General features: G+C 42.1%; 1 protein-coding gene across 4 annotated transcripts in view; it reads right to left on the bottom strand.

Moving 5' to 3' along the window:
* Window positions 1-24,493, bottom strand: part of Aifm1 (apoptosis inducing factor mitochondria associated 1) — a 44,668-nt gene that overhangs the window by 2,746 nt on the left and 17,429 nt on the right. For 3 of the 4 annotated variants that reach the window (XM_015498488.2, XM_048797114.1, XM_048797115.1), the window contains 12 exons: window positions 24,276-24,406; window positions 23,564-23,654; window positions 18,664-18,748; window positions 17,906-17,982; window positions 16,209-16,317; window positions 15,307-15,414; window positions 14,875-14,963; window positions 14,001-14,141; window positions 11,192-11,334; window positions 9,238-9,362; window positions 7,555-7,751; window positions 6,961-7,219 (listed from right to left, as the gene is read on the bottom strand). In XM_015498488.2, coding sequence (XP_015353974.1) covers window positions 7,148-7,219; window positions 7,555-7,751; window positions 9,238-9,362; window positions 11,192-11,334; window positions 14,001-14,141; window positions 14,875-14,963; window positions 15,307-15,414; window positions 16,209-16,317; window positions 17,906-17,982; window positions 18,664-18,748; window positions 23,564-23,654; window positions 24,276-24,406 — 1,368 coding nt within the window. In that variant the 3' untranslated portion in view covers window positions 6,961-7,147. Of the gene's footprint in view, window positions 1-6,960; window positions 7,220-7,554; window positions 7,752-9,237; window positions 9,363-11,191; window positions 11,335-14,000; window positions 14,142-14,874; window positions 14,964-15,306; window positions 15,415-16,208; window positions 16,318-17,905; window positions 17,983-18,663; window positions 18,749-23,563; window positions 23,655-24,275; window positions 24,407-24,493 lie in introns of those variants that run through there. The other variant, XM_048797116.1, reaches the window with a different exon arrangement.

Raw genomic sequence — 24,493 nt, 5'->3', positions numbered from 1 at the left:
TTGACATTGCATCGAGCTATGGCCTGACAGGTCACTGTGGCTTTTCTTCCTGGAACTTGTCACTCGAACAATTTCAGATTGGGATGGTGGTGACTTTGAGGCAGTTTTAACCCCATTCCTTTATGCCCCTAGTTTGAGGACAGTGGAAGGATCACAGGATTGGTGTGTCTCATCACTGGAGTGGGAGACCAGAATCCCACACTAGTTGCTTGGAACAGTAATTTCAACATGGTGGTGGAGGGCCTCAGGCCCAGGCTAGAGAAGGCTTCAAACTGGAGCTCTGATGACCTCAGAAATACCTAAAGCTCCCTTTTCTTTCTGGAGGGGCATGGTCCTTAAGCATCGTTTCCCACCCAGCAAATCATGGAAATGGATTGTCATTCTTGCTGTGAGTGTCATTTCCTTTGTCTGAATGGTAACAGCATGGCACTAAAGTTTTCAAGCTTCCTGACTCACTTGTCAGTGTACTTCAGGGCACAGTTCTACCACGGACATGGACAAAGAGCAAGGAGGGGGAGGTATAAGGCTAAATTTGGAGCTTATGTGGTCTGAGGGATGTTGATCTTACTGTTGTTTTTGCAAAGCTAGGCATCAAACCTGAGCTCCTATCTTGGCATCAACTTGAGAACTGCCCTGGATTATGGTACCTGTCCACCTACCAGCTCTTTGAGGTGTGTTTGCTGGGAATTGGGAAATATTAAATGGCTGGGTAGGAATACATGTGGTAGGATCCTCGCTGAGAACACTCACACTATAAAGCCTTCCTGAAGAAATCCTGTTTGAAGCCAAACTTTAGGGGCTAAAGGCTGCTGTGTTTCATGGAACCCAGTTTTGAGGCTGTCAGACTCTCCATGGAGGTGAAATAAGGTAAGGTGAAATCTCTAGGAGTCTTAGGTCCAGATGTAACTTGCTAGTTCAAAGAAGCTGCAAGCTGAAAAATAAAAAACAAACCAACAAACTTGTGAAACTAGTTGAGGCAAAGAGGCAGCAGAGCCATGGTGGGGAGATACTTGCCCAAGGCTTCAGGTTCCATTGGCATCTAGAGATGTCAGATGACTGAAGCCATGAACTCATGAAGCACCAAGAGACTTTTCCATGCACAGGTTAGGGCTGAAGGTAGAAAGATGATCTAGTCTGTTCCCCTCATTGTACAGATGAGGAAACTGAGGCCTAGGAAAGTAGCTGCCAGAGGCCATGTGTGTAGTAGGTGGCAGAAACAAGACTCAAACCCACAAGAATGCTATTTCCATTGAGGTCTACTACTTCAGAGAAAAAAATGTGGGCAGGGAGCACTTATTGGAACCTGAAGAAGAGAGAAGGAAAATTGAAGTCAGGGGTGGGGAAGGGGGCTGCCAAGGTTCTAAGAGGAAGGAGGGAGAATAAAAGGCTTGAGGAAAAGTGAAGAGAGATGTCTAATCTCTTTGGGCAAAAAGACTGTCAACTCCATCCTCTATCCAGCATTGGACTCTCCATGTTCTGTTCTTAGGTTCCATTGGCATACAACCAGAAAATGGGGAAGAACCATGGTTTGGTCAGTGAAAGAAAAGAAAAGCCTAGAGTATACAGAAGCAGGACAATAAGACAATTTGAGGGACACTACAGTTCTAACTGAAACTTACTCATCATTCTCCCAGCACTGATAGTCCCCATTGGCTTGTCTGTCACTAGGTCATAAAGCTATTGAAGGTTGGAACTATATATTACTTACCTCTTTATCTCCAGGGCCTTGCATAGTACCATGGCATGCAGTAGTTGTCAGAAAAATATTTGTTAGCAACGTGACATCAGTGAATACATTTTTGTGTGTATTTCTAAGCCCAGTACATGTTAGGTGATTCCCAAGAAGCATCTCTGGGTTGTATTGCAAATGCCAAGACATCCTAGGTGGGAACCTCCCTGGGAGGCCAGCCACTATCTGCCAAAATGAGAAGGGACTCCTGGGATTTTCCCAACTGAGACGACAGACTGCAGACCTGGGAGGCCCCATTGGGACTAGGTGAGGTCTTCACGAAGGAATAGGACTAGCAAAATTCCTAGGGTCTCCATCTGGCAATGGGCCTCCAGAACAGATTTTGGCTGTTTGTCTCCCAACTGTCAATGCCTTTCTGCCAAAGGTCTCCAGGAATGCTTGGTGGTTGAGCAAGTTGCATTTATTGTTCATTGCAGCAAGGGAAAAGGCACAGCATAGGGGATCATGGGGAGTCTCAGGAAGCGGGTCCTAGAATGGACTTACTATAGGATTCCAGTTGGGTTGGGGGGTTTGGGGGGAGGGTTTAAGGAAGCTGGACTCACTCTGAATTGGATACTGTCAAGAAACAGGGATAGGACTGGGGTTGTGGCTCAAAGATAGAATGCTTGCCTACCATGCATGAGGCACTGGGTTCGATCCACAGAACCACATAAAAATAAAATAATGTTATAACTAAAAATAAATATTAAAAAAAGAAGCAGGGATAATCCTCTAATTGGATAGGAGGGCAGGCTAGACCACCACCAAAGCTGTAAGGAAGCAGCAGTCACTCAGATTAGCTAAACTGGGGGGATCATTTTTGTGGTCTGGGCAATGTTGATGTTTTTGTGTGCATTCACACGATTGTGGAGTGGTCTCTTTTTTGTGTGTTGGTGCATCACGGTCACACAGTGACCTTGTATGATGCCAATGTCCTGTGAATCCATGTTCAACAAAACACCCAGACCCAGATATGAGTGCCAAGCCAATTGGCAGCCACACCAAGGCCTTGCCAGCAATACCAGGCCAGCTTCCGAATGTCAGGGACTGCTTTCCTTTCTCAAAATGTCCATTTTGAGGTGATCTTGCACTTCCAACCAGGGCTTGGCAGTTCAGTATCTAAATATTTAGGCCCTCCCTGTACTCTGACCCAGTCACACCCATATGTACAACCAGCCAGGCAGGGGGACGTCATCACTGGCTTGGGCTGCATGTATCTGTGTGTGGTTTTGTGTACGTGTGTCTGTGCCCGCCAGAAATTCCCTGATAAGATGGGAAAGAAGCCAGAGGCAGTCCTACTTCTCCTCTGGGCCCAGCAGGACTTCCCCTTTGCCCAGAGAGCAAGGCACTGGGATTGAGTCCCAACAATCTCTAGGCAGCAAGGGTACTCTGTTTTAGGTGGAGTCAGGGAAGGAGGGACAGAAGGGATATTGCAGCAGCCAAACTTGAGAGGAACGGGAAGGGAAGGGGTAGTAGTGGAAGGGAGGGGAGAGTTCCTTTGTATAAATGGGTCTCTAGAGAAGCTGCTGGTTTTCCTTCAAGGAAGCAGCCTGTAGTAGGTCACTGTGTATTCCCACCCCCATCCCTTTCTGTTCTAAGCCTCTTGTCTCCAAAACAGGCCTCGTTGATTAGAACAACAAAAAATCACATATGTTGACCTCATCGTTCACTCAGAGGCTTAATCTGACCCCTTTCCAATCACACAAACTTTCTTCCCTAAGTTCTACCTCTTCAGCTTTAAAATATTAGGACATCTCTTGCTGTTCGTTATAGGTGGCCAGGCAAAGGCTACTATCATCCCTAAGTGGGACCAAGGTGCCATCTGAGATCATTTGTAAAATGGCAAAGGAAAGGAGGGTGAAATCAAGTGGGAGAGCTCAAAATGCTTGGTATTTTGGCAAAGCCCCAACTCTTCTTCCCAGGGCATGACTTGCCCTGTCCTGCACTGTGGTGTGGCCTAGCTAATCACAGAGCTGCTATCAAGGGCCAAACCTCAATTGCCACTGCTAGTCTGTGGAGTCAGAATTCAGACCCTGTGATCTTTGGTGGCCTATGCAAATTAAATGTATCCTGGGTAAGTGGCAAGTTGTGGCAGGGGGTGACATGATGAGGATCTGAATGTTCTCCCATAAACAACCTGAATTACAGAGATCAGAGGCTACAAGACAGGATTGTTTTCTATGGTCAACCCTGTTATCTAGCATCATCCAACCAACCAATCAAGGACTGTTCAGCACTTTGTCAGGGTTTTGTGGGTGTGGCATGTGGTCCCCATGTTGAGGAAATAAAAAGTCCCTAGTCTGGGATAGCTTACAATTCCTTTAGAATGACTTAGAGAATAATAGACATGTGCTGGAGGTAAAGCTCAATGGTAGAGCAGCACATGCTCTGGATTCCATTCCAGCACCACCAAGGATCTCTGATCTTAACACTACCCAATGTATACATACATCAAAACATCACAATGGTAACTCCCCAACTATGTGCAATTTTTATGGTCTTGTTTTTGGTGCTGGGGATTGAACTTGGGGCCTTGGACAGGCTAGGCAAGTGCCCTACCACTGAGCTATATACATCCCAGCCCCAACTTTTGTTTTATGTATCAGTTATGAAAAAAAACTTAAAAATTGACTCTCAGAGATCAGATAAATCATGCATGGACACTACTCCACTTGGCATCATGCCATCAAGGCAAGACTTGGTTTGGGCCTTGAAAGACCAGCATGATTTTGATAGATAAAAGAGAAGACGAATGGCATTCCAGATCTATGTGTGAGTCATAGGAAAGGTGGTTGGACACACAGAGTGGGCCGAGATCATGATGTATGCTACTGGAGACTTTGGATTTGATGTATTGGTGACAGGAATTCACTGTACATTCTTAAGAGGGAGGGGACAAAGATCAAGCAGTACTTTAGTAAGTAACCTAGCAGCAGTTGTTGGCTAAGGATGATATTTTCATTGAGCTCTATTCTTGGCATGTTCATAGTACTTTGTCTTTCTATGGACACATCTCATTATATTGTACTTGTACATTACTCACTGACACCAGGAGTTTGTTAAAAGTAGTGAATATATTTACTCACTGACACCAGGAGTTTGTTAAAAGTAGTGAAAAAAAAAATATATATATATATATATTTGGCATCCAGGGATTGAACTCAGGGGGCTTTACCACTAAGCTGCAGACCCGGCCCTTACTATTTTTTTTTTTTTTGAGACAGTGTCTCATTAAGTTGTTCAAGTTGACCTTGACCTTGAGATCCTCCTGCCTCAGCCACCTGAGTAGCTAGGGTTTCAGGTATGTGCCACTGTGTTCAGCAGTGGCAATGTTTTATCCATCTTCCAATTATGACATTTACCTGGCTCATAGTAGGCAATGAACACTGATTAGATGAATGGATCATTTAATTTGAATTAACTGAATTACAATGACATACCACACAAGGATAATAACTCAAAGAATTAGGCTGAATTGTACATATCACTGAAGTAAGACAGATCACAATTTGATCTTTTCTTTATGATCTTCTTACTCTTATCTTTGTAAGCAGTAATTATTTTTTTAAATATATTTTTTAGTTGTTGATAGATCTTTTATTTTTTTTAAATTTATCTATACATGGTGCTGAGAATCGACAATGCCTCACACATACCAGGCAAGTATGCTACCACTGAGCCCCAGCCCCAGCCCCTGTAAGCAGTAATTATTGATGCTAGATGAGTTTTCTACATAGGAGTTTGGGTACATCATATGTCAGATCATATTCCACTTGACTTGTGTCCACCAGAGTAAGAACCTGTTTTAGTGCAGCTAATTGTTACAATGGAGTTCTGGCCTGTTTTCCTAGTGTTCAGAAGGGATTTGGTTGTAGCTTCAATTCTCTAAAGCAAGTATTTTTTTTTAAATTCAGGCCAGCAATAATTTTATCTTTATGGAAAGATTCATAAGACTCTTACAAGTAGTAAGCATTTACTCTCAATTGAAATGAGTTAACTTTTATTTTTTAAATTTTAGTTTTTTTGGTACTGCGGATGGAATCCAGGGTCTTGTGCATGCTAAGCATGTGCTGTACCACACAGAACTCTGCACCCTCAGTTCAGGTTTAATTTTTAAAAGTTAAGTAATTTAAGCACATGCCTATAATCCCAGATGCTTAGGAGGCTGAGGCAGGAGGAACACAAGTCCAAGGCCAGCTTTAGCAATTTAGTGAGACCCTAAGCAACTTAGTGAGAACTTGTCTCAAAATAAAACATTAAAAGAACTGGGGATATAGCTCAGTGGTAAAGCACCCCTGGGTTAAATTCCCAGTATGCCCTCCAAAAAGTAAATTTAAAATGCCAAAAATGAGTTGACTTATGAAACTTTGATTTGTATTCCCTGATCATCTATAAATTCTAGAGAAAAGGTGTTGAGAAGGGTGGGTTTCTGGTTTGGGGAACAATAGGCAGACAAGTCAAGAGATCATGAACTTATCTAAGGAGTCCATCTCTAAGTTTAGCCATGAAGCACCTGGTTTTTGAACACTTCTTTGTATCTGTAAGATGGGTCCTTCTGCCCACTCAGGAGCAGTTCAGTTCTAGAACAGGAGTTACTCCAGGTAAAGCTGAGTCTATTGTTTGTTCACTCATTCAACAATAATTTATTTATTTTATTTTTAAAAGTATTTATTTTTCAATTGTAGTTGGACACAATACCTTTATTTTATTTATTTATTTTTATGTGGTGCTGAGGATCGAACCCAGGGCCTCACACGAGTGCTCTACCACTGAGCCACAACCCCAGTCCCAACAGTGATTTATTAAGCACCTACTATGAGCCAGAATCTGTGCTATGTTCTGGAGAGATAACTGTAAGCAAGATGTTAATGCCTTGCATGGTTCCTGTTCCAAGAAGCCATGGGTGAGCACATAAGACACAAAAACAAGGATCAGCCTTGGAAGGGTCAGGAAAGTCTTCATTGAGATAGCAAATCTCCCTGGAGGAAAGGACAGGGTCAAGTGCTGTAGGCAGAGGGGTCTGGAAGGAGGAGAGAAGTTTAGGGAATGATAGGATTGAGTGTGGAGTAGGGAATACTGGTATCCACTCTCTGAGCGGATACCAGTCCCTGTGGACAATCCCGCAAGCACACACACAAATAAATCCACACTTCAGCAGTGCCTGCTGTCTGATATGCACAGCTTTTCTCCCTCCCTCATCCACCCACCCCCTTTAAAAGAACAGAATTTAATTTAGAAGAATCAGATTTTATTTCATGATGTGAACATTTAAGAATTTGCCTACTGGTTGAAAATATTCACAAAGGTCTCGATCATTCGCTCACATATACACAAAGTCTGCTGAATAAAAAATGTTCCTTTACCCATCCAACCCATTGTTAGGGACTGAGAAGTTCTTGCCTATTCCACTGTGGTGGTTCAATCTTCGTGAATATTGAAGAGTTTGGCTACTTCATTGAGATCTTCATGCTGCTCACCATCCTTAATGATCTGAGAGAGAGAGTAACAATAGGTCTCTAACTCACTCCATGTGCATCCAGGCCTGGCCCACACAATAGGGTTTCCTGGGCTAGGCCCCAGCAAACATTGGGCGGGAGTTGTGGGAACAGCTGTCTGCTAACCCCAAATGAACAGCTTACTAACTCCCAGGCCACCCCGCCAAGTCCCAAGTGAAAAAGAAATGTTCCTGAGCCAAAGCTATACCTTTGTTCTGCTTTAGGCACAATGTGAACTGGGCAGACAATGCATCTCAGGGCACGGGATGAAGCCAGTAAAATACGACCCACACTTCCCACCTTCCTTTAAGAACTCTGAGAGACACCTACCTTTCTTGCTATTGGCATTCGGTTAAAGATGTTCCACAACAAGATCCCCACTACCACTTTGTCCCTGAGATAGAAGATGACACCTTTGCCGTAGTCCTCTCCTTGGACAGGGGCCTGTGGAACCGCAGGGGTGGTGGGAGGAACGGCGATTTCAGATGCCTCTGCCTCTGTCTCACTCTCTGAGCGGATACCAGTCCCTGTGGACAATCAATCCCCCAAACACACACACAAATAAATCCACACTTCAGTTATTACGAGCTTGGGAAATTCTAGAAGGCAACTGTCTTTCGAGACTTGTTTCAAGCTGTTTTTAGATGATTTGTTTTTCTGCGTTCCTCAGTGCACTCTGGGCTTCTTCAGCCTCTCTCTATTGGCAAAACCAAGGGAAGTTCTTCCTTGCCAGCTGCCAGACACTGGTCAGTCTGACCCTGAACTTCCCTCACTATCTCATTTTAAATTTATGCTATGGATATTTCCTGGTATCTGGATTCCTTCAATCTGCAGAAGACTTGCTCTTGTTCTGTGAGAAATGTTCTAGAGCTGCATGGTCCAGTTCAGTGGCCACTAGCCACATGAAGCTATTTAAAAGAAAATTATGTCGAATCCGATAAAATGCAGAATTCTGTTCCTTGTTTGCACATACCACATTTCTTCTTTAAAACAATTTTTTGTGGTACTTGGGATGAAACCTAAGGGCCTTGCACGAGCTAGGCAAGTGTACTACTACTGAGCTATACCAGTGCTTACGTGCTATATTTTTAAGTATTCAATAGCCACATGTGGCTAGTGGCGAATGGCCTGGACAAAGCAGAGATGGAACACTGCCATCACAGCAAAAGTTCTACTGAAAAGAGCTGCTAGAGAAACAGGTTAGCCAAAGCAGAAGCGACTTCCATATGGAAAACCACAGTGGAGGTATGGGAATGAAATGGAATCACAGCACAGGAAGGGGCTACTTTGTCTTCTGAGAAGCACCAGGCTTCAGATAATACTGTTCAATGGACGGAGCTCTGACCTAGAGTTGATAAGTATCTGGGTCTCTCTCCTGTATCCACTTACCAGGAGAGATCAGAATTAAGGACACTTGAATTACTCAGGAAAAGGACCTACATATCCATAAAATGTCTTACTTTCTCCTTCTTCAAAAGCATGTTGCCCTTGAAACACCTCTGGCAAAAAGACACAGAGCCAAGGTCACGGAACAATGCCGAGGATCTGACAACTGGAACTGGAAGTAGTTCAAGAACTACTCACCCCAGTGCCTCATTGCCTAGGGCCCATGGGAGACAGAAAGTCCTAAGCTAGGATTCTCAGGCCTGGTTCTTGAAATTAGTATGAAGAAATTTTTTTGAAAAACAAAAGGGAAAAAAATTCCAAACCTAAAAATTTCAGGTTTGTTTCATCATTGAGGTCTTCTCATCCCCTCAAGACAAACTAAACAACAGAGGTGTTGAGTCAGTTGCTAGCCACTGTCTAGGACAGATATAATATTTGAGTCTATGCTTTGCCAGAACCCAGACCACTGAAGAGTAAGGACTTTGGGTTTGGTTTCTTTTAAAGCACAACATGAAGAGAAACTTTTGCTGCCAGTTCCCTCTGACCAATACAGAATCCCCTTGTTCAGGAAAACTCAGGCCACTACTTATGAACACTCTTCTAAGAGAAGGGGCTGGGTTTCCTTACCTGACTGCTCAGTGGCAGATTTTGGGTTGTCTTGTGCAGTTGCTTTTGCAAAAACACCAACTGTGGGCAAACTACTATCCACAAGACCAATAGCTTCATAGCCAACATCAGGGCCCAAGTCACTCCTATGGAAGGATATAGAAGAGGGTGTTCTGTCAAGGGACTGTAAGGAACGATATGATAGCACATATTTTCCACAATGCTGCACTCTCATATGTCAAAAAGAACTTAGGATGGGTAACAATAAGAGAAATGCCAAACTTATCTACTGCCACTAGGACATCTGGGGACAACCATGAAAAAGCAGGATTATCCCAAATAGCCTTTATTTTTCCTTAAGAAGGAAATACATGTCACATACTCATACAATGATTTTTCTGAAATTTATTTATGCTTTTAACATTTGCCACATTTGGGAAGGGATACTTTTGCTATTCACTCCCTTCCTTTAACTTGTCCTGAAATGTTTTTTTATTTGTTTTTGGGTATTGGGGATTGAACCCAGGGGCTCACTACCTCTCAGCTACATCCCTGGCCCTTTTACAGACAGGGTCTTGCTAAGTTGCTGAAGCTGGCTCAAACTTGTAATCCTTTTGCCTTAGCCTCCTGCATCACTGGGATTACAGGATGCACCATGGCGCCTGGCCTGAAATTATCTGTTTTTGTTTGTTTTGGTACCAGGGATTGAATGGTACCAAAACAAACAAAAGAGGCACTTAACCACTGAGCCACATCCTCAGTCCTTTTTATTTTTTGAGACAGGGTCTCGCTGAGTTGCTTAGGGCCTCGCTATATTGCTGAGGCTGATCTCACACTTGCTATCCTCCTGCCTAGCCTCTCAAGTCACTGAGATTATAGGCATATTCCACTGTGCCTGGTAAAAATACGTTTTTAAAGCTTAGAAGAGTATTTCATTTTTGTGGAACTTGGAATTTGAGATGTTTTATGCTTTCATTAGGTATTTTATTTACCTTTCACCTTCATTTTTAGAGACTGGAATACCTTCTGTAAAGAGGCCCTGTTTATCCAGTTGGCCATTTTATTTTAATTGTTCTTCTTAAAAACTTTTCCTATCATCATCATGCCCTTAATATGCTAGGAACTTCTCAGAATATTTGAGGCACAGACACATCATCACCATGGTTTTGGGTGATAATCTAGGATACTCTGTTTTGTTTCTGCAGCTCTACATTTTATCTTCTTGGCCACAGTAGCTCATTGGACTAGTATGTTCAGGGAAGAGTCTCCAATGCCTCCTTGGAATCTGTTCTTAGGCCCTAACTGATAACTGTATTTTTCTTAACTGCAGTATCTTATATGTGTTGACCCTAAAATTCATCTGTTAATTTTTGCTGCTCACTCATAAAACTGTGACTGTCCTCAAATGTGCTTCCATCAGCTGAGAATATCCCCAATAGCAACCACTGAGAGGCTTCTGAAACCCTGAAGTTTTCTATGTACTCCATCTTTTATAGCAGTAAGATGAAAGTGTATTTAAAAAGGCTAGCTCTGGGATTCAGGACTATCCAGAGCTAACCTTTATCCAAAGAACTGCCCTATCTGCTTTTGAATCGCTGATTGTAAGGGTTACATATGAGTGGGCTGTCTTTTTTCTTCCTGTATGTTGGGCTGATTAGAGTTCCAGTAAAGAAAAAATAAAACATACTGCTGTCTATTCCTAATACTGTACTTTTGTATCACCAACTATAGTTCAAATTCTGAGCTCTTTTGCCAGAAGTGCTGGTGACATCTCCATCTATTCACCTCATTTAATTTATGCCAAACAGGACTCTTTTACCAGAAGGCTAACAGAATAGATGGATATGAAATGGACTCCTCCTGCCATCTATATGAAGCTAACTGGCCCACAAGGAAACTAAACCATAACTCTGTGTTACGACCTTATTAATATCAAGTTCTAAGCAATGGAGTTCCCAAGGCACAGAGCTATTACCAGAACATTGACTGATGCCAGTACGGCTTAGCAGCTCCAGTCATATTTTCTCCAGCCAATCTTCCACTCACAACAGCATGATCATGGTGTTCTACTCGCCTTCTACCCAACTTTATATCATAGAAGCATGCAGCATCTCCTGCCTTTGGAAAAAAATGTACAACATAGACACATGATCTTTAAAAAAATCAAATTAAAGGTATAATATAAACTTTGGGGGCTTTCAGGACCCTTGCAAAATTAACTGATTCATGTTTTCCATCTTCAGGTTAAAATCCTACCTAAATTAAGAAAAATAGTTGAGATTTAATTTTCTCCCAGTACTAAGGCTTGAACCCAGGGCCACTCTACCACTGAGCTATAACCTCATTCATTCATTCACTGCAGTACTAGGGATTGAACCCACTGGGCACGCTCTCACTGAGCTATACCCCCAGCCCCTTTCATTTTGAGAAAGGGTACTGCTAAATTTCCAAGGCTAGCCTCAAACTTTCGAGCCTCCTGCATCAGCCTTCCATACTGGGATTACAACTAATCATGCCCAGCAAGATTCCATTTTTTTTTAAAGAAAAGCTAGTCTATGCTTTCACAAAGCTAACCTAAATCTCCTTTGCTTCAGTTTATGTATGTCTGTTTCTTCTTATTCTGTCTTAAGCACACAGGCTCTTTAATAATCATAATTTGCAGAATATTCTTTTCAATATGCAGAAACCAGTTTTTAGAAATACTTTCTAAGATAGGGATTTTTTTCATGATTCAGTATTCATTCATTTCTTCAACAAATATTTATGGAGTGCTTATTATGTACAAAAGCATTATGCTGTCTGGGTTGCTGAGATGAAACTGACATGGACTTTGCCTATGAGGAGTATATACCCTAGTACAGGAAAATGCAGTACTATTCATGACTACAGGGCAATGTAAACAAGTAAAGTTCTTCCAACAGGTAGAGACTCAATGAGCTAAGTGTGTCAGCCACAGGGAGAGACGACCCAGCTGGGGGTGAACAGGGCCAGCTTCATGCAGGATGTGGTATTTGCGTCTTCTAACCCTTGTTCATCTTTATGGCTATTTAGCCTTCCCCAAAGCAACCTAAAAATCCAACAAGTGAGCAATGGCAAAGTAAACTATGAAATCCACTTAATGGAATATTACATAGTCATTAAAGTGTTTACAGAGTCTGAAGCAACATGGAAAATGCTTACATTTATGATATTAAGTAAAAAAACAGCACAATACAAATTTTATATATAGTATGCTCACCATGACTATGTAAAACAAAGAAAAAACTTATGTGTAAGGAAACAAAGGGAAGAAACACACTAAAACATTCATGGTTGCTACAGGTGATTATCCATCCCCCTTTCTTCTTGTCTGTGTCTTCTACACTGAACACATATCACATTTTTTACAGGTTAAAAAAACCCAGTATATTTTTTGCAGTTCTGGGGACTGAACCCTGGGGCACTTTACCTCTGAGTTGCATTCTCAGTCCCTCCCCATTTTTTAGTACTGAACACAGAACCCAGGAGCACTTTACCAGTGAGCCATATCCGCAGTACTTTTTAAATTTGAGACAGGGTCTTGCTCATTGACTTAGGGCCTAAGTTGCTGAGGCTGGTCTTGAACTTGTGATCCTCTTATCTCAGCCTCCTATGTTGTTGGGATTATAGGCATGTGCCACTGTTCCTGGCTCCCCATACCTTTTTTTTCTTTATTTATTTTTATGTGGTACTGCAGATCAAACCCAGTACCTCATAAGTGCAAGGCAAGCACTCTACCACTGAGCCACAACCCCAGTCCCCTGGCCCCTCCCCAGCCCTTTTTATTTTTATTTTTGGTACTGGGGATTGAACTCAGGGGCATTAACTACTGAACTACATCCCTAGCCCTTTTTTTGTATTTTATTTAGAGACAGGGTCTCACTGAGTTGCTCAGCACCTCACTAAATTGCTGAGGCTGGCTCTGAACTCAAGATCCTCTTGTCTCAGCTTCCCAAGCTGCTGGGATTACAGGCGTGTACCACAACACCTAGCCACTTTTTTTTTTTTTCTCAATTTTGATACAGGGTCTTGCTGAGATGCTGAGGCTGGCCATGAACTTGCAATCCTCCTCCTTCAGCCTCCCAAGTTGCTCATAACATAGATGTATGCCACCACCCCTGGTAAAATCCAGTACATTTCATCTAAAAAAAAAAACAGTCTTTGAAGTGAAAAATCCTTTCAAGGCTCCCACGTCCTCAGTTGTAGAGTCCATAATCAAACACAATACACTTGTAATGATTTAGCAAAGGGGAAATTACCTCATAGTCCCTACACTCACTAGAGTCTTGTTTGTGTCATAATAGGTTTCTAAAAACAGCTAAATATAGTACTCAAAGAAAATGAAAACAGAGTGATTTTCCTTTCCAGGGAACATGTAGAAAATTGCTTCATCTTCCATTCCCTAGACTCACGATTGAACTATGGGAACAGCAGATCCATCTGTGTTGTGCATGTGCTTGCCAGGGGTTATGCCACGGTTATGGCCAACAAGTAGAATTCAAAGAATTCTATTCCTGTAGGTACATACACTATTCTGATCTTTTACTAGCTTGCAGATAAGTCCATAGTTCATCTTCTGTTTTTTTTTTTAAATTTCTTGATCTTCTAAATCAAGCAGTTCACAAGTTTCTATTCTATCCCCTTGGCCTCGAAACACTTCAACCCTATTTGTTTAAGCTGTCAGTGAGCTTTAGCACACCACCTGGAAGACTTGCCCACAGACTGGAGACAATGACTCGTGCCTGGTCATGCTATAGCACACTTACCACCCAGATGTTAGAGCGTGCTTGCAGCTCTGCATTTACCCGGAAGCCACCAAAATCTGAGTCTATTTCTAGGCCACCAGTTTTGGCCAACTCAACATTGGGCTCCAGGCCTACAGCTGCCACTATGTGGTCAGTTTCCACCTGAGGCAAAAAAAGAAAATTCAATTACCACAGTTGCCACTTACGCCTATTCACATAATAGCTACAATCATGCAACTAAGAATAGGGACTTTAAAAAATCGTTGGTTAAATTACCTCTGGTACATAGATCTTAAGTTCCATTTCATAAGCACCCCCCCTTAGCCTGACACACATACCATACATCATCTGAATGGAAATCTGCCACCCTAGCAAGGACTCAAATGATACAGATAGGATGGGGGTAAGGGAAAGTGTTTCACAAGTGCCTACTCTGGCTTTCATCATTCATTTGTGTGTGTGTGTGTGTGTGTGTGTGTGTGTTTGTGTGTTGCTGAGGATAGAACCAAGGGCCTTCTGCAAGCTAGAAAATTTCTCTACTGCTGAGCTATACAGTTTTCATCATCTGTTTTAATGAAGGGACAATTATGACAGTTAATGGTGGCTGCCGAGAAAACAAAATCTAGTGGTGTCAAATGAAGGAGTTAGAATGAGGAAAGGGCAACCCACGAGGCTGTGGTACGTGGATCCCAAGTTCAAGGTCAGCCTCAGCAATTTAGTGAGACCCTGTCTCAAACTAAAAAATGAAAAGGACTGAGAATGTGGCTCAGGGGTAAAGCATGCCTGGGTTCAATCCCCAGTACCAAAAGAAGAGTGGATGAGGGAGAGAGAATGAATGAGGAAAGGGGAGGAGAGGGTTGGAAGACTTTCTAATGGTCTGTTTTCCCCTCCTTACCTTCCTGCCATCTTTCAGCTTGATAAGTAACTTGCCACCACTGACTCCAACTGATTGCACAATCGCATTGGGCATCACATTTACCCCCTCTGTAGAAGCAAATGAAACATAAGGTTGAGTCCAAGGCCTATCACCTTCATGAAAAGTGGGGAAGTTAACTAGAGGTCTCCCCTGTAATCAAATCAGTCGTTTTAAGTATGCAGGCAGCCTTGGAGAGCCATAAAAACCTCTATCCACAGTCTGTTTTTAGCACTTCTGGGTATCTTGTGCATCAGATTCAGAATCCTGGGTGAACTTGGTTGACTGGGGAATGGTAAAACACTGCATCTGCCAGGTGATAGGCCTTATGTCAAGGAGTTCTCAAAAAAGCTAACTTCCTGCTTGGCTACTCTCAAAGGAAATGGAATGGCAGCATATGGAAACAGTCTCTACCTCGTCTGACTTTTTCCATGGTCCAGTTGCTGAGGTATTCAGGGAGGACTTTTCCCATATTTCCTTTCTCAGGGAAGAGCTGAATCACTTCTGTGCCCAAGGCTCGAGCTGGGAAGAAGAAAGGGAGTAGTTATAGCAGGAGGCAAAAGCCAATCCCAAGAAAATAAGAAGGGAAGTATAGGAGCAGTAGGTACCTCTTACTAGATACAGAGCAAAACTGCCCACCAGGCCAGAGCCCCTGCCTATGAGACACTGTGCCATGAGGGCCTTGGTGCTTCAGTTCATCCATAAAGCAAGAACAACAGGTGCCAGAACTGCTGTTCCTGGATGAAGCTACCAAATGAAAACTCAGTACATTTCCACCCCTGCAGTCACCTGAGGTTTGCACAAGTGCTTTGCGACCTCTGAACAGGAAGTACCCTCCTGAGAAGTACCTGAGCTCAAATAGCTGAAAAATAATATTAAGAAAAACAGGTGCAATGAAACAAACATTCAAACTGGAATTCAGAGACCTGTCAAACTGGGAACCATCATGTGCCTGAAGGAAGTATGTGGCTTTTTACAGGGGAAGCCTTTCAAATATACACAGTTGTATAGTCTGCACTGCCCTTGTCATCATAATAACTGACTTCTCTTAATATTTTATTTTTAAGGTATTGTGGTATAGAGAATTGAGGAAAGGAAAGGAAGCACTGCTGGGAAGTTGCTCAGATGACAGCTTTTTGGTCACCCTTCATCCTCACTGGGACTAATCTCAGTGCTTAACTTTTTACTCTACAAAACTTCATCAAATGCTTTCTATTCCTCCTGGTAAATACATCTCTGAAATTTGTGACAGTCTACCAAGATATATGGGATATAAAACTAGAGAAAGAAAATCAAGGTCACTCCCCAGTACTCACCCTTTCTGCCAAGAGCACAGGCCAGTTCGCTACCAAGGAAACCCCCACCGATAATTGTAATTGACTTGACTTCCCGTGAGATCTTCTCCAAGGCTCTGAAGTCTCCAATCTGCAGGATCACACCAGCTTAGTCCACTGATTTCCCAAAGGGGCACAGAATAATAGTCCAAGGAAATATTTTCCTTTAAATCTTTCACAACAATAATTTGCACATAAAATCTCCTTGTATAAAGTGGTTCAATTATAGCTCTGTTATTAATGCAAATTCCTTTTTTCCTTTGTAATATGCCTTCTAGTAACAGTGGTTCTCAACTGGTGGGGTTTGCCCTCTCTTCTCCAGGGGGACATTTGGCAGTTTCTGCAGATATTTTTGGTTGTCAGGAGAGGGAAGTATTCCCAGCATCTATTGGATAAACAGGGATGCTGCCAACATCCTACAATGCACAGGACACCCCCACACCCCACACAATTATCCAGTACAATGTGTCAACAGTGCTAAGGCTGACAAACCTTTTTCTTTCAAGAACTTAAAGGATAGTACAAACTTTATCAAATATCCCAAAGTAAACCACTCACTTCCTCTTTACTTGGGCATTCCTTTTGTGGATTTTTTTGTTGTTGTTACTAGGGATTGAACCCAGGGTACTTTACCACTTAGCTACATCTCCAGCCCTGTTCTTCAATTTTTTTTTTATTGGTTGTTCAAAACATTACAAAGCTCTTGACATACCATATTTCATACTTTAGATTCAAGTGGGTTATGAACTCTCATTTTTACCCCAAATACAGATTGCAGAATCGCATCGGTTACACATCCACATTTTTACATAATGCCATATTAGTAACTGTTGTATTCTGNGTGTATAAATGCCACATTTTTTTTTATCCATTCATCTATTGAAGGGCATCTGGGTTGGTTCCACAGTCTAGCTATTGTGAATTGTGCTGCTATGAACATCGATGTGGCAGTATCCCGGTAGTACGCTCTTTTAAATTTTTTTTTTTTAAAAATTTGGTACCTGGGATTGAACCCAAGAGAACTGAAGCAGTGAGCCATATCCCCAGTCCTTTTTATGTTTTATTTTGTGACAGGGTCTTGCTAAGTTGCTTAAGACCTTGCTAAGTTGCTGAGGCTGGCTTTGAACTTGGTGATCCTCCTATCTCAGCCTTCCAAGATGCTTGGACTACAGGTGTGCACCACTGCACCTGGAGATTTATTTTAAATTTTGAGACAAGCTCTTGTTAAATTGCCCAGGCTGGCCTTGAACTTTCAATCCTCCTGCCTCAGCCTCCTGAGCTGCTGGGATTTCAGACATGTGCTGCCGTGCCTGGCTATGTGAGTAGTCTTCATATTTCTATTCAAAGTCTCCACACAGCACTTGCAATGAAAAATGCCAAGAGGATATAAGGAGTTCCAATGAATCAAATCCATCCAGAAAAACCAACTAAGGACGAGCAGTACAAAGGAACTATAGCAAACAATAAAAACACTGACTGTATTTTCTCCTAGGATCTGAAAATCCTTGAGTGAGGTATTTGAGGTTCAGAGAGGAAGTGACTTGCTCAAGGCAAGATAACAAGTCTGAAGAAGAGGGACACATAGAACTCAGATCTCCCAATTCTAAGGTGGGCACTTGGGGACTACAAGATTGTATTACCTCTTCAAAATAACACAATGAAAACAGTGAAGCAATTACCTTTCTAAAAAGTGTCGTTCTGCTCTTTACTTCTGCTCCAGCCCTATCAATGGCAGATAGATTCCTTGGAGTACCTCCTGGAAATAAGAAGAGGAAAACCCTTTTAGTGCAACAAGCAGGACTTAGCCCAAACAACCCCCCAGGTACAGCTCTCTTCCTTTAGGACTATGGCATGAGTGTGCTCCCTGTTAGTACCATGTCAGCCACTACAAGATAAGGTGGCTTTGTGTTCTTTCAACTCTCCTCACAGCAGGCTTTTTGATCAATTTCCTTTTAGAAGCAGATCTGAGTGTCTTTTTAGCCGCCCCCCCCATCCTCCCGCCACAGCAGGCCCAAGAGGCTCCCTCTACTTCAACGTCCTCTTCTAGCTTCTCAGGCATGCTTACACGTTGGCAAGGCTACAATGCTCTCAGCTGCTGCTTTGGTCTCCTTTTGATTTCTGATTAGAAAGCTGGCAATGATGCCACATGGCTACATTACTTTCAGGGCATGGGGTGAATGCCAGGAAGGGAGGCAGGAAAGGGCAACTTCTTCATGCCTTTACCAGAAGGAAAGGCAAGGACAATCTAGAAGGGCCAACCATCTAGGATACATGGGACTTAGCCGGGTTTGGCATCAAGAGAAGACATCTACTTTAGGGATGCTAGGTTTTAGTTTTCTTAACATTAAGTGGAAATGCCTTCTATGGGGAAGGCCAAATTCTAAAAATTGAATGAGCTACTATAGCTGGGAAGACAGACATCTCCAAAAATACTCACCTGTTGCAATCAAGCACTTTTCATAGGTTATCTGAGAACCATCATTAAGTTTCACCATGTTGCCTCTCACATCCAGGTGTACTACCTGGTATAGTCATACACAGAAAAGAGGTAGAGATGGAATTAGCTTTGAAAAGCATTTTATTGAGATGATATTCACATAACATAAAATTCATCTTTTTAAAAAATTATTTATTTATTCATTTTTATGTGGTGCTGAGGATTTAACTCAGGGCCTCACACATGCTAAGTGAGCACTCTACCATTGAGCCACAACCCCCATCCCCATCATTTTAAAGTATACAAATCAGTGGCTTTTAGTATATTCATAAGGTTGGACAATCATCACCACTATCTAATTCCAGAACATTCCTATCACTCCCCAACCCCCCAAAACCCTGGACCTATTAGCTAGTTGGCCCAATGAGGATTAGTTCCGAACCTAAAATCATCCTTAAAAAACATTTCTCAGGCCCAGGCACAGTGGCACCTATTGTAATCCCAGCAGCTTGGGAGGCAGAGGCAGTAGGATTGACAATTTTGGGGCTAGCCTCAGCAACTTAGTTAAGGCCCTAAGCAACTCAGCAAGACCCTGTCTCAAAATTAAAAAAAAAAAAAAAAGAGCTGGGGATGTGACTCAGCGGTTAAGTGCTCCTGGGTTTAATCCCCAGTCACAAAAAAAAAAAAAAAAAAAAAAAAAATCTCAGTAGTTAATAGAACCATAGTTTCTAGTGCCCAGTTTCTCCAAGTGGTCATAAGTTCCTAAGCAGCCAACAATAGGGCCAGTGAGTGCTCAAGATTCTAACCTGATTTGTGGAAGTGGAGAATAGGGACAACCTTTTCTACTTGGCTATCTGGAAGTCTTACTTCTTTATTAACAACTCCCCTTCATCCTTGAGGGAGAGCTGAGTGTCGGTGGAGAAAGCATTCTATAAGGATGAACCCAGGGGGTGCATAACCACTGAGCCACATTCCCAGCCCTTTTTATATTTTATTTTGAGACAGAGCCTCACTAACTTGCTGAGGCTGGCTTTGAACTTGCAATCCTCCTGCCTCAGCCTCCTGAGCTGCTGGGAGTACAGGTGTGTGCCATAGCTCCTGGCTCATTTAAACTTTTTTTTAGTATTTTTTTTTAGTTTTAGGTTGACATAATATCTTTATTTTATATTTATGTGGTGCTGAGGATCAAACCCAGTGCCTCATGCATACAAGGCAAGCACTCTACCACTGAGCCACAACCCTAGCCCCTCATTTAATCTTTTTAAAATAGTAGTTTAGCCTCATTTCTAACTTCACAATGGTATCTAAACTGCCAAATTGAATGGGGCATTTTAGAATTCTTATCTTTTTTGGTGCTGGGGATTGAATCCAGGGCCTTGTGAACACTAAGCTACTAAGCCCTACCACTGAGCTATATCCCCAGAACTACAATTCTTTTCTTACTAAGTTCCTTAGTCATGTAACATACTGGATCACATCTTCCTTCTTGCAACTCCCTAAATTCTTGGTTCTGGTCCTGGATTGTCCCTATACTCCTCTGGAACTCTGTCCTTGACTCCTTTGTGGATTCTCCTTCCTAAGCCTGTCTTCTAAACTATGAGATTCTCCCGGGCCTTCTTTTTTTGCCCCACTTTCTCAAAAGGTAAATTCCTTCCTGGGAGGCCTCACAAACTCTCAAGGTTTCTACTCCTATACCTACTCAGATGATTTCCAAATCTCGATTTTTTTTTTTTTTTTTGGTACTAGGGATTGAACCCAGAGGCACTTTACCACTGAGCTACATCCCCAGCACTTTTTTTTATATTTTGAGACAGTGTCTCACTAAGTTGCTTAGGGCCTCACTACCTTGTTAAGGCTGGCCTTGAACTTGCAAACCTCCTGTCTTGGCCTCCAGAGTCCCTGGGACCTGGGATTACTAGTGTGTACCACTGCACCCAGCTGATTTCTGAATCTCTGAGCCCAGGCCTTCCCAAGTGTTATACCCACATAACTGCCCAGAAGACACATTTCGATATTCCAGCTCATACTTAGTAATCCAAAACTTAAATTTGTCTTCTTCCCTTAAATTAGCTCTTCCTTTTTTAAAAAAAATTTTGGAACTGGGGCTTGAACCCAAGGACACTTTACCACTGAGATAAGTCCCCAAATCTTTTTGAGACAGGTTCTCACTAAGTTGCTTAGGGCCTCACTAAGTTGCTGAGGCTGGCCTTGAACTTGCCATCCTCCTGCTTAAACCTATTTAGTTGCTGTGAGTTCAAACATGTGCCACCATGCTTGGCTAACTCTTCCTCTTGTAATGTCTTTCTCAGTTGGGGGTCCATCACCATCCATTCAGACACACAAGCTAGAATTCAGAAAGTCATTTTTGTCACTTCTCCCTCCTTCAACGTCCACCTTCAACCAACCTCAAGGCTTTGTTAAGTTTAACTCCTAGGCATGCTACAAGTCTGTTCCCCATATTCATCACCTTTCTTTTATTCCTAGTACTAGGGATTGAACCTAGGTCCTTGCAGGTCATCAGCTTTGTATCAGGAAGTAATACAGCATTGAGAACTTGATCTCTGGAATCAGGAAGTCTGAGTTCCAATTCTGTTGTCAGACAGACCTGTTCTCAAATTCACTTTTTTTTTTTCCTTTTCTTTTCAGTACTGGTGATTGAAACCAAGGGTGCTCTATCACTGAGTTATATCCCAAGCCCTTTTTACTTTTTGAGACAGAGCCTCACTAAGTAGCTGTGTCTGGCCTCAAACTTGTGATCCTCCTGCCTCAGCTTTCCCAGTTGCTGGGATTACAGGTGTGGACCACTGCACCTGCCTTCAAATTCTGTTTTTGTTTCTTTAGGGTAATGAGAATTGAATCCATGGATACTTTAGTACTAAGCTAAGTTTCCAGGCCTTTTTACTTTTTATTTTGCAACAGGGTCTCACTAAGTCACTGAGGCTGGCCTCAAACTTGCAATCCTCCTGCCTCAGCCTCAAGTCACTGGGATTACAGGTATGCAGATGTATGAAATGCTGCACCCAGCTTCAAATTCAGTTGTTGTTTGGGTACCTGGGATTTAACTGAGGGGCCCTCGCCCACTGAGCTGCATTCCCAGTCCTATTTCGTATTTTATTTTTAGACAGGGTCTGAGTTGCTTAATGCCTTGCTTTTGTTGAGGCTGACTTTGAACTTGTAATTCTCCTATCTCAGCCTTCCAGTCGCCGGGATTACAGGAATGTACTACCATATCTGGCCAAATTCTGGGTTTTTTTGTTTGTTTGTTTCTGGGAATTATATCCAGAGTTGCTTAACCACTAAGCCATATCCCCAGCCCTTTCCCCCAGCTCAAATTCTGTTTAAGATTATTGTGAGAATAAGAGGAGATAATGCACATTTTAAAACGGTGCTTCCAAGATCACAATAAATACTATATAAATGTTCTGGGGCTGGGGTTGTGGCTCAGTGGTAGAGTGCTTGCTTAGGACATGTGAGGCACTGGGTTCAATCCTCAGCACCACATAAAAACAAATAAAATAAAGGTTAAATTCTTAAAATAAATAAATAAATAAATAAATAAATAAATGTTCTTATTTCCTTTTTCTTCTTCATCATTATCATCATTACTATCCTACTTTGGGCCTGAACCATCTCTTATCTGGATTATTATAATAATCTTCAAAATGATCTATCTCTAGTCTTTTCTCTGAAATCCATCCTTGTCATAGCCAATAGTGATCATTGAAAATCCAGTGCAAGTGTTTTATATCCTTGCCTAAAACTTGATAGCTCACTACCACAGATAAAGCTCAAGCTCCTTCACACAGCAAACAAAGCCCTTAACAACCAGGGCTCTGCGTAACTTCTGTTTCATCTCTTACAACTCCCTAACTTGAATTTTCTGCTCTTTTAGTACCTTGTAACTTGTTTTTTAGTACCTAGTAACTTGTTTTTTCTTGCAGCAAATATGCTTTCCCATACTCTTCACTCTTTGTTTATGTTATTCATTTTTTAAAAAAATTTATACAGTTGTAGGTGGACAGCATGCCTTTATGTATTTATTTATTTATTTTTATGTGGTGCTGAGGATTGAACCCAGTGCTTCACATATGCTAGGCAAGTGTTCTGCCACTGAGCTAAAGCCCCAGCCCTATGCTATTCATTTTTATTTGAATGTTTTTTTTTTACTTGAAAGCTCTTTTTTCTTCTCTACTTTATATCTCTTCATTCCCTGAGACTTCCCATTCTATAAGAGTTCCTCTTCTAGGAAACTTTTCCTGATCCATTGCTGTGCTGGATATTCTTTCCTGTGATTCCCATGACACACTGCATCACTCTTATACACATCTGTGTGTTATGATTTGTTCCTGCCTATTACCATTATCCCCTAGTGGGCAGGGCCTGTGTGTCATTTATACATGGGGGACACTTAACATATAATGTCTCATTATCAGTTTATCCACAAACCTATATCCACCTTTTCTGCATTATGCCCCTTAAAGAGAAGTCAGGCTGTCCTTGTCAAAGATCAAACCCCCATTTGTGCTCTGGATTCCACCCACTGAGCTTTGTACCTTCAGCAAAATATTGTCATCAATAATCCCAGAGAGAAGTTAGTATGAAAAATAGGAAGGAGGAGGAAGGGCAGAAAAGCAAATACGATCAGAAACAACTTTTAGAAATATGGTTCTCAAAAATAGAAGTTCCTTAAGAAAGTTTAGCCAGCCCAGTTTCCTAGGCTTCGAAACTAGTTTTCTCTGAGACAGATACACTAAGTAATATTAATCCTAAAATGACTTGGTCCTTCTTTGATGAACTACAGTGGCAGGGAAGACATCAATGATAGTGGAAATACACATCAACATACTTGCTGGTTGGCACCTACACAGAACCTGACAAAGGAAGCAGCCTACCAGCTCACCTTCTTCCCAGTGAGGACAGCCACACCACCATTCTCAATATGAGGCAGGTCCTGAGCAGAGACATAGAAAGAAGGTGGCTGGAAATATATGCTGTATGGAAAAGAGGCAGAAAAATGTTATAAGCACCTGGAACTGGTAGATCTGTAAAACTTAGTTCAGTATCAAAGGGATCACTTAATGAGAAAGAATTGAAACCCAAAGAATATAGTGCTGGAATCAAGAGATCTTCTAAGGAGTCCTTTGTAAGGGGAAAGGCTTCTGGACCTGTAGCTCCAAGTCTCTTATGCAAACATTCCGATAAAGAGACTCCTCTTTACTGTCTTCCCATCCTATTACTGAAATTCTGAATGCAGGCTAGGGTGTCAGAGAAAAGGCCATTAAACAGTTTCTTTTCCTTTTATGGGACATTCCCAGGCAAGTGTGAAGAAGTGACAACAGAGGCCAAGTGCATCGTCACCTGAGAAATCTATCCTAAAGGTACCAGAAATAGGAACCTTAGTATTTCGGAGGCTAACATTTACTACCAATTGTTGGTAGATCTGGTAACAGAATCCAGAATGTTCTTTGTAGCCTGTTGCTTCTAAACTGTAGGGTATTCCTGCATATAGCCAAGTCATCCTTCCTATTTGTTGCACACATGGCAAAATCCTAACCTGCTCCTATACTCAGTTGAAGTTGATAGTTAGGCCCATTTTACATAAGCAAACAAACCTTCTTTCCTTTCCATTCCACTGTTTGAATCGAAGTGTCTTTGTGACATTTGGATCATCTGAAAACCACAGTTCTTTTGAAAGAGGAGGTCGCATGTATGGCAGCTCAGGATCTTCAGATACGATCAGTACCTTTAGATACAAAAATAGCAATACGTATCAGAGCCAAGTCATTTAAAAAGAGGCAAATGTCAAAGTGTTCACATAGGCTGAGTGCTA

Source organism: Marmota marmota, unplaced genomic scaffold (genome assembly GCF_001458135.2).
Source record: "Marmota marmota marmota unplaced genomic scaffold, marMar, whole genome shotgun sequence".
In the NCBI taxonomy this organism is placed as follows: domain Eukaryota; kingdom Metazoa; phylum Chordata; class Mammalia; order Rodentia; family Sciuridae; genus Marmota; species Marmota marmota.
The sequence above is the reverse complement of the archived record's forward strand: the minus strand, read 5'-3'. Positions and strand labels throughout refer to the sequence as shown.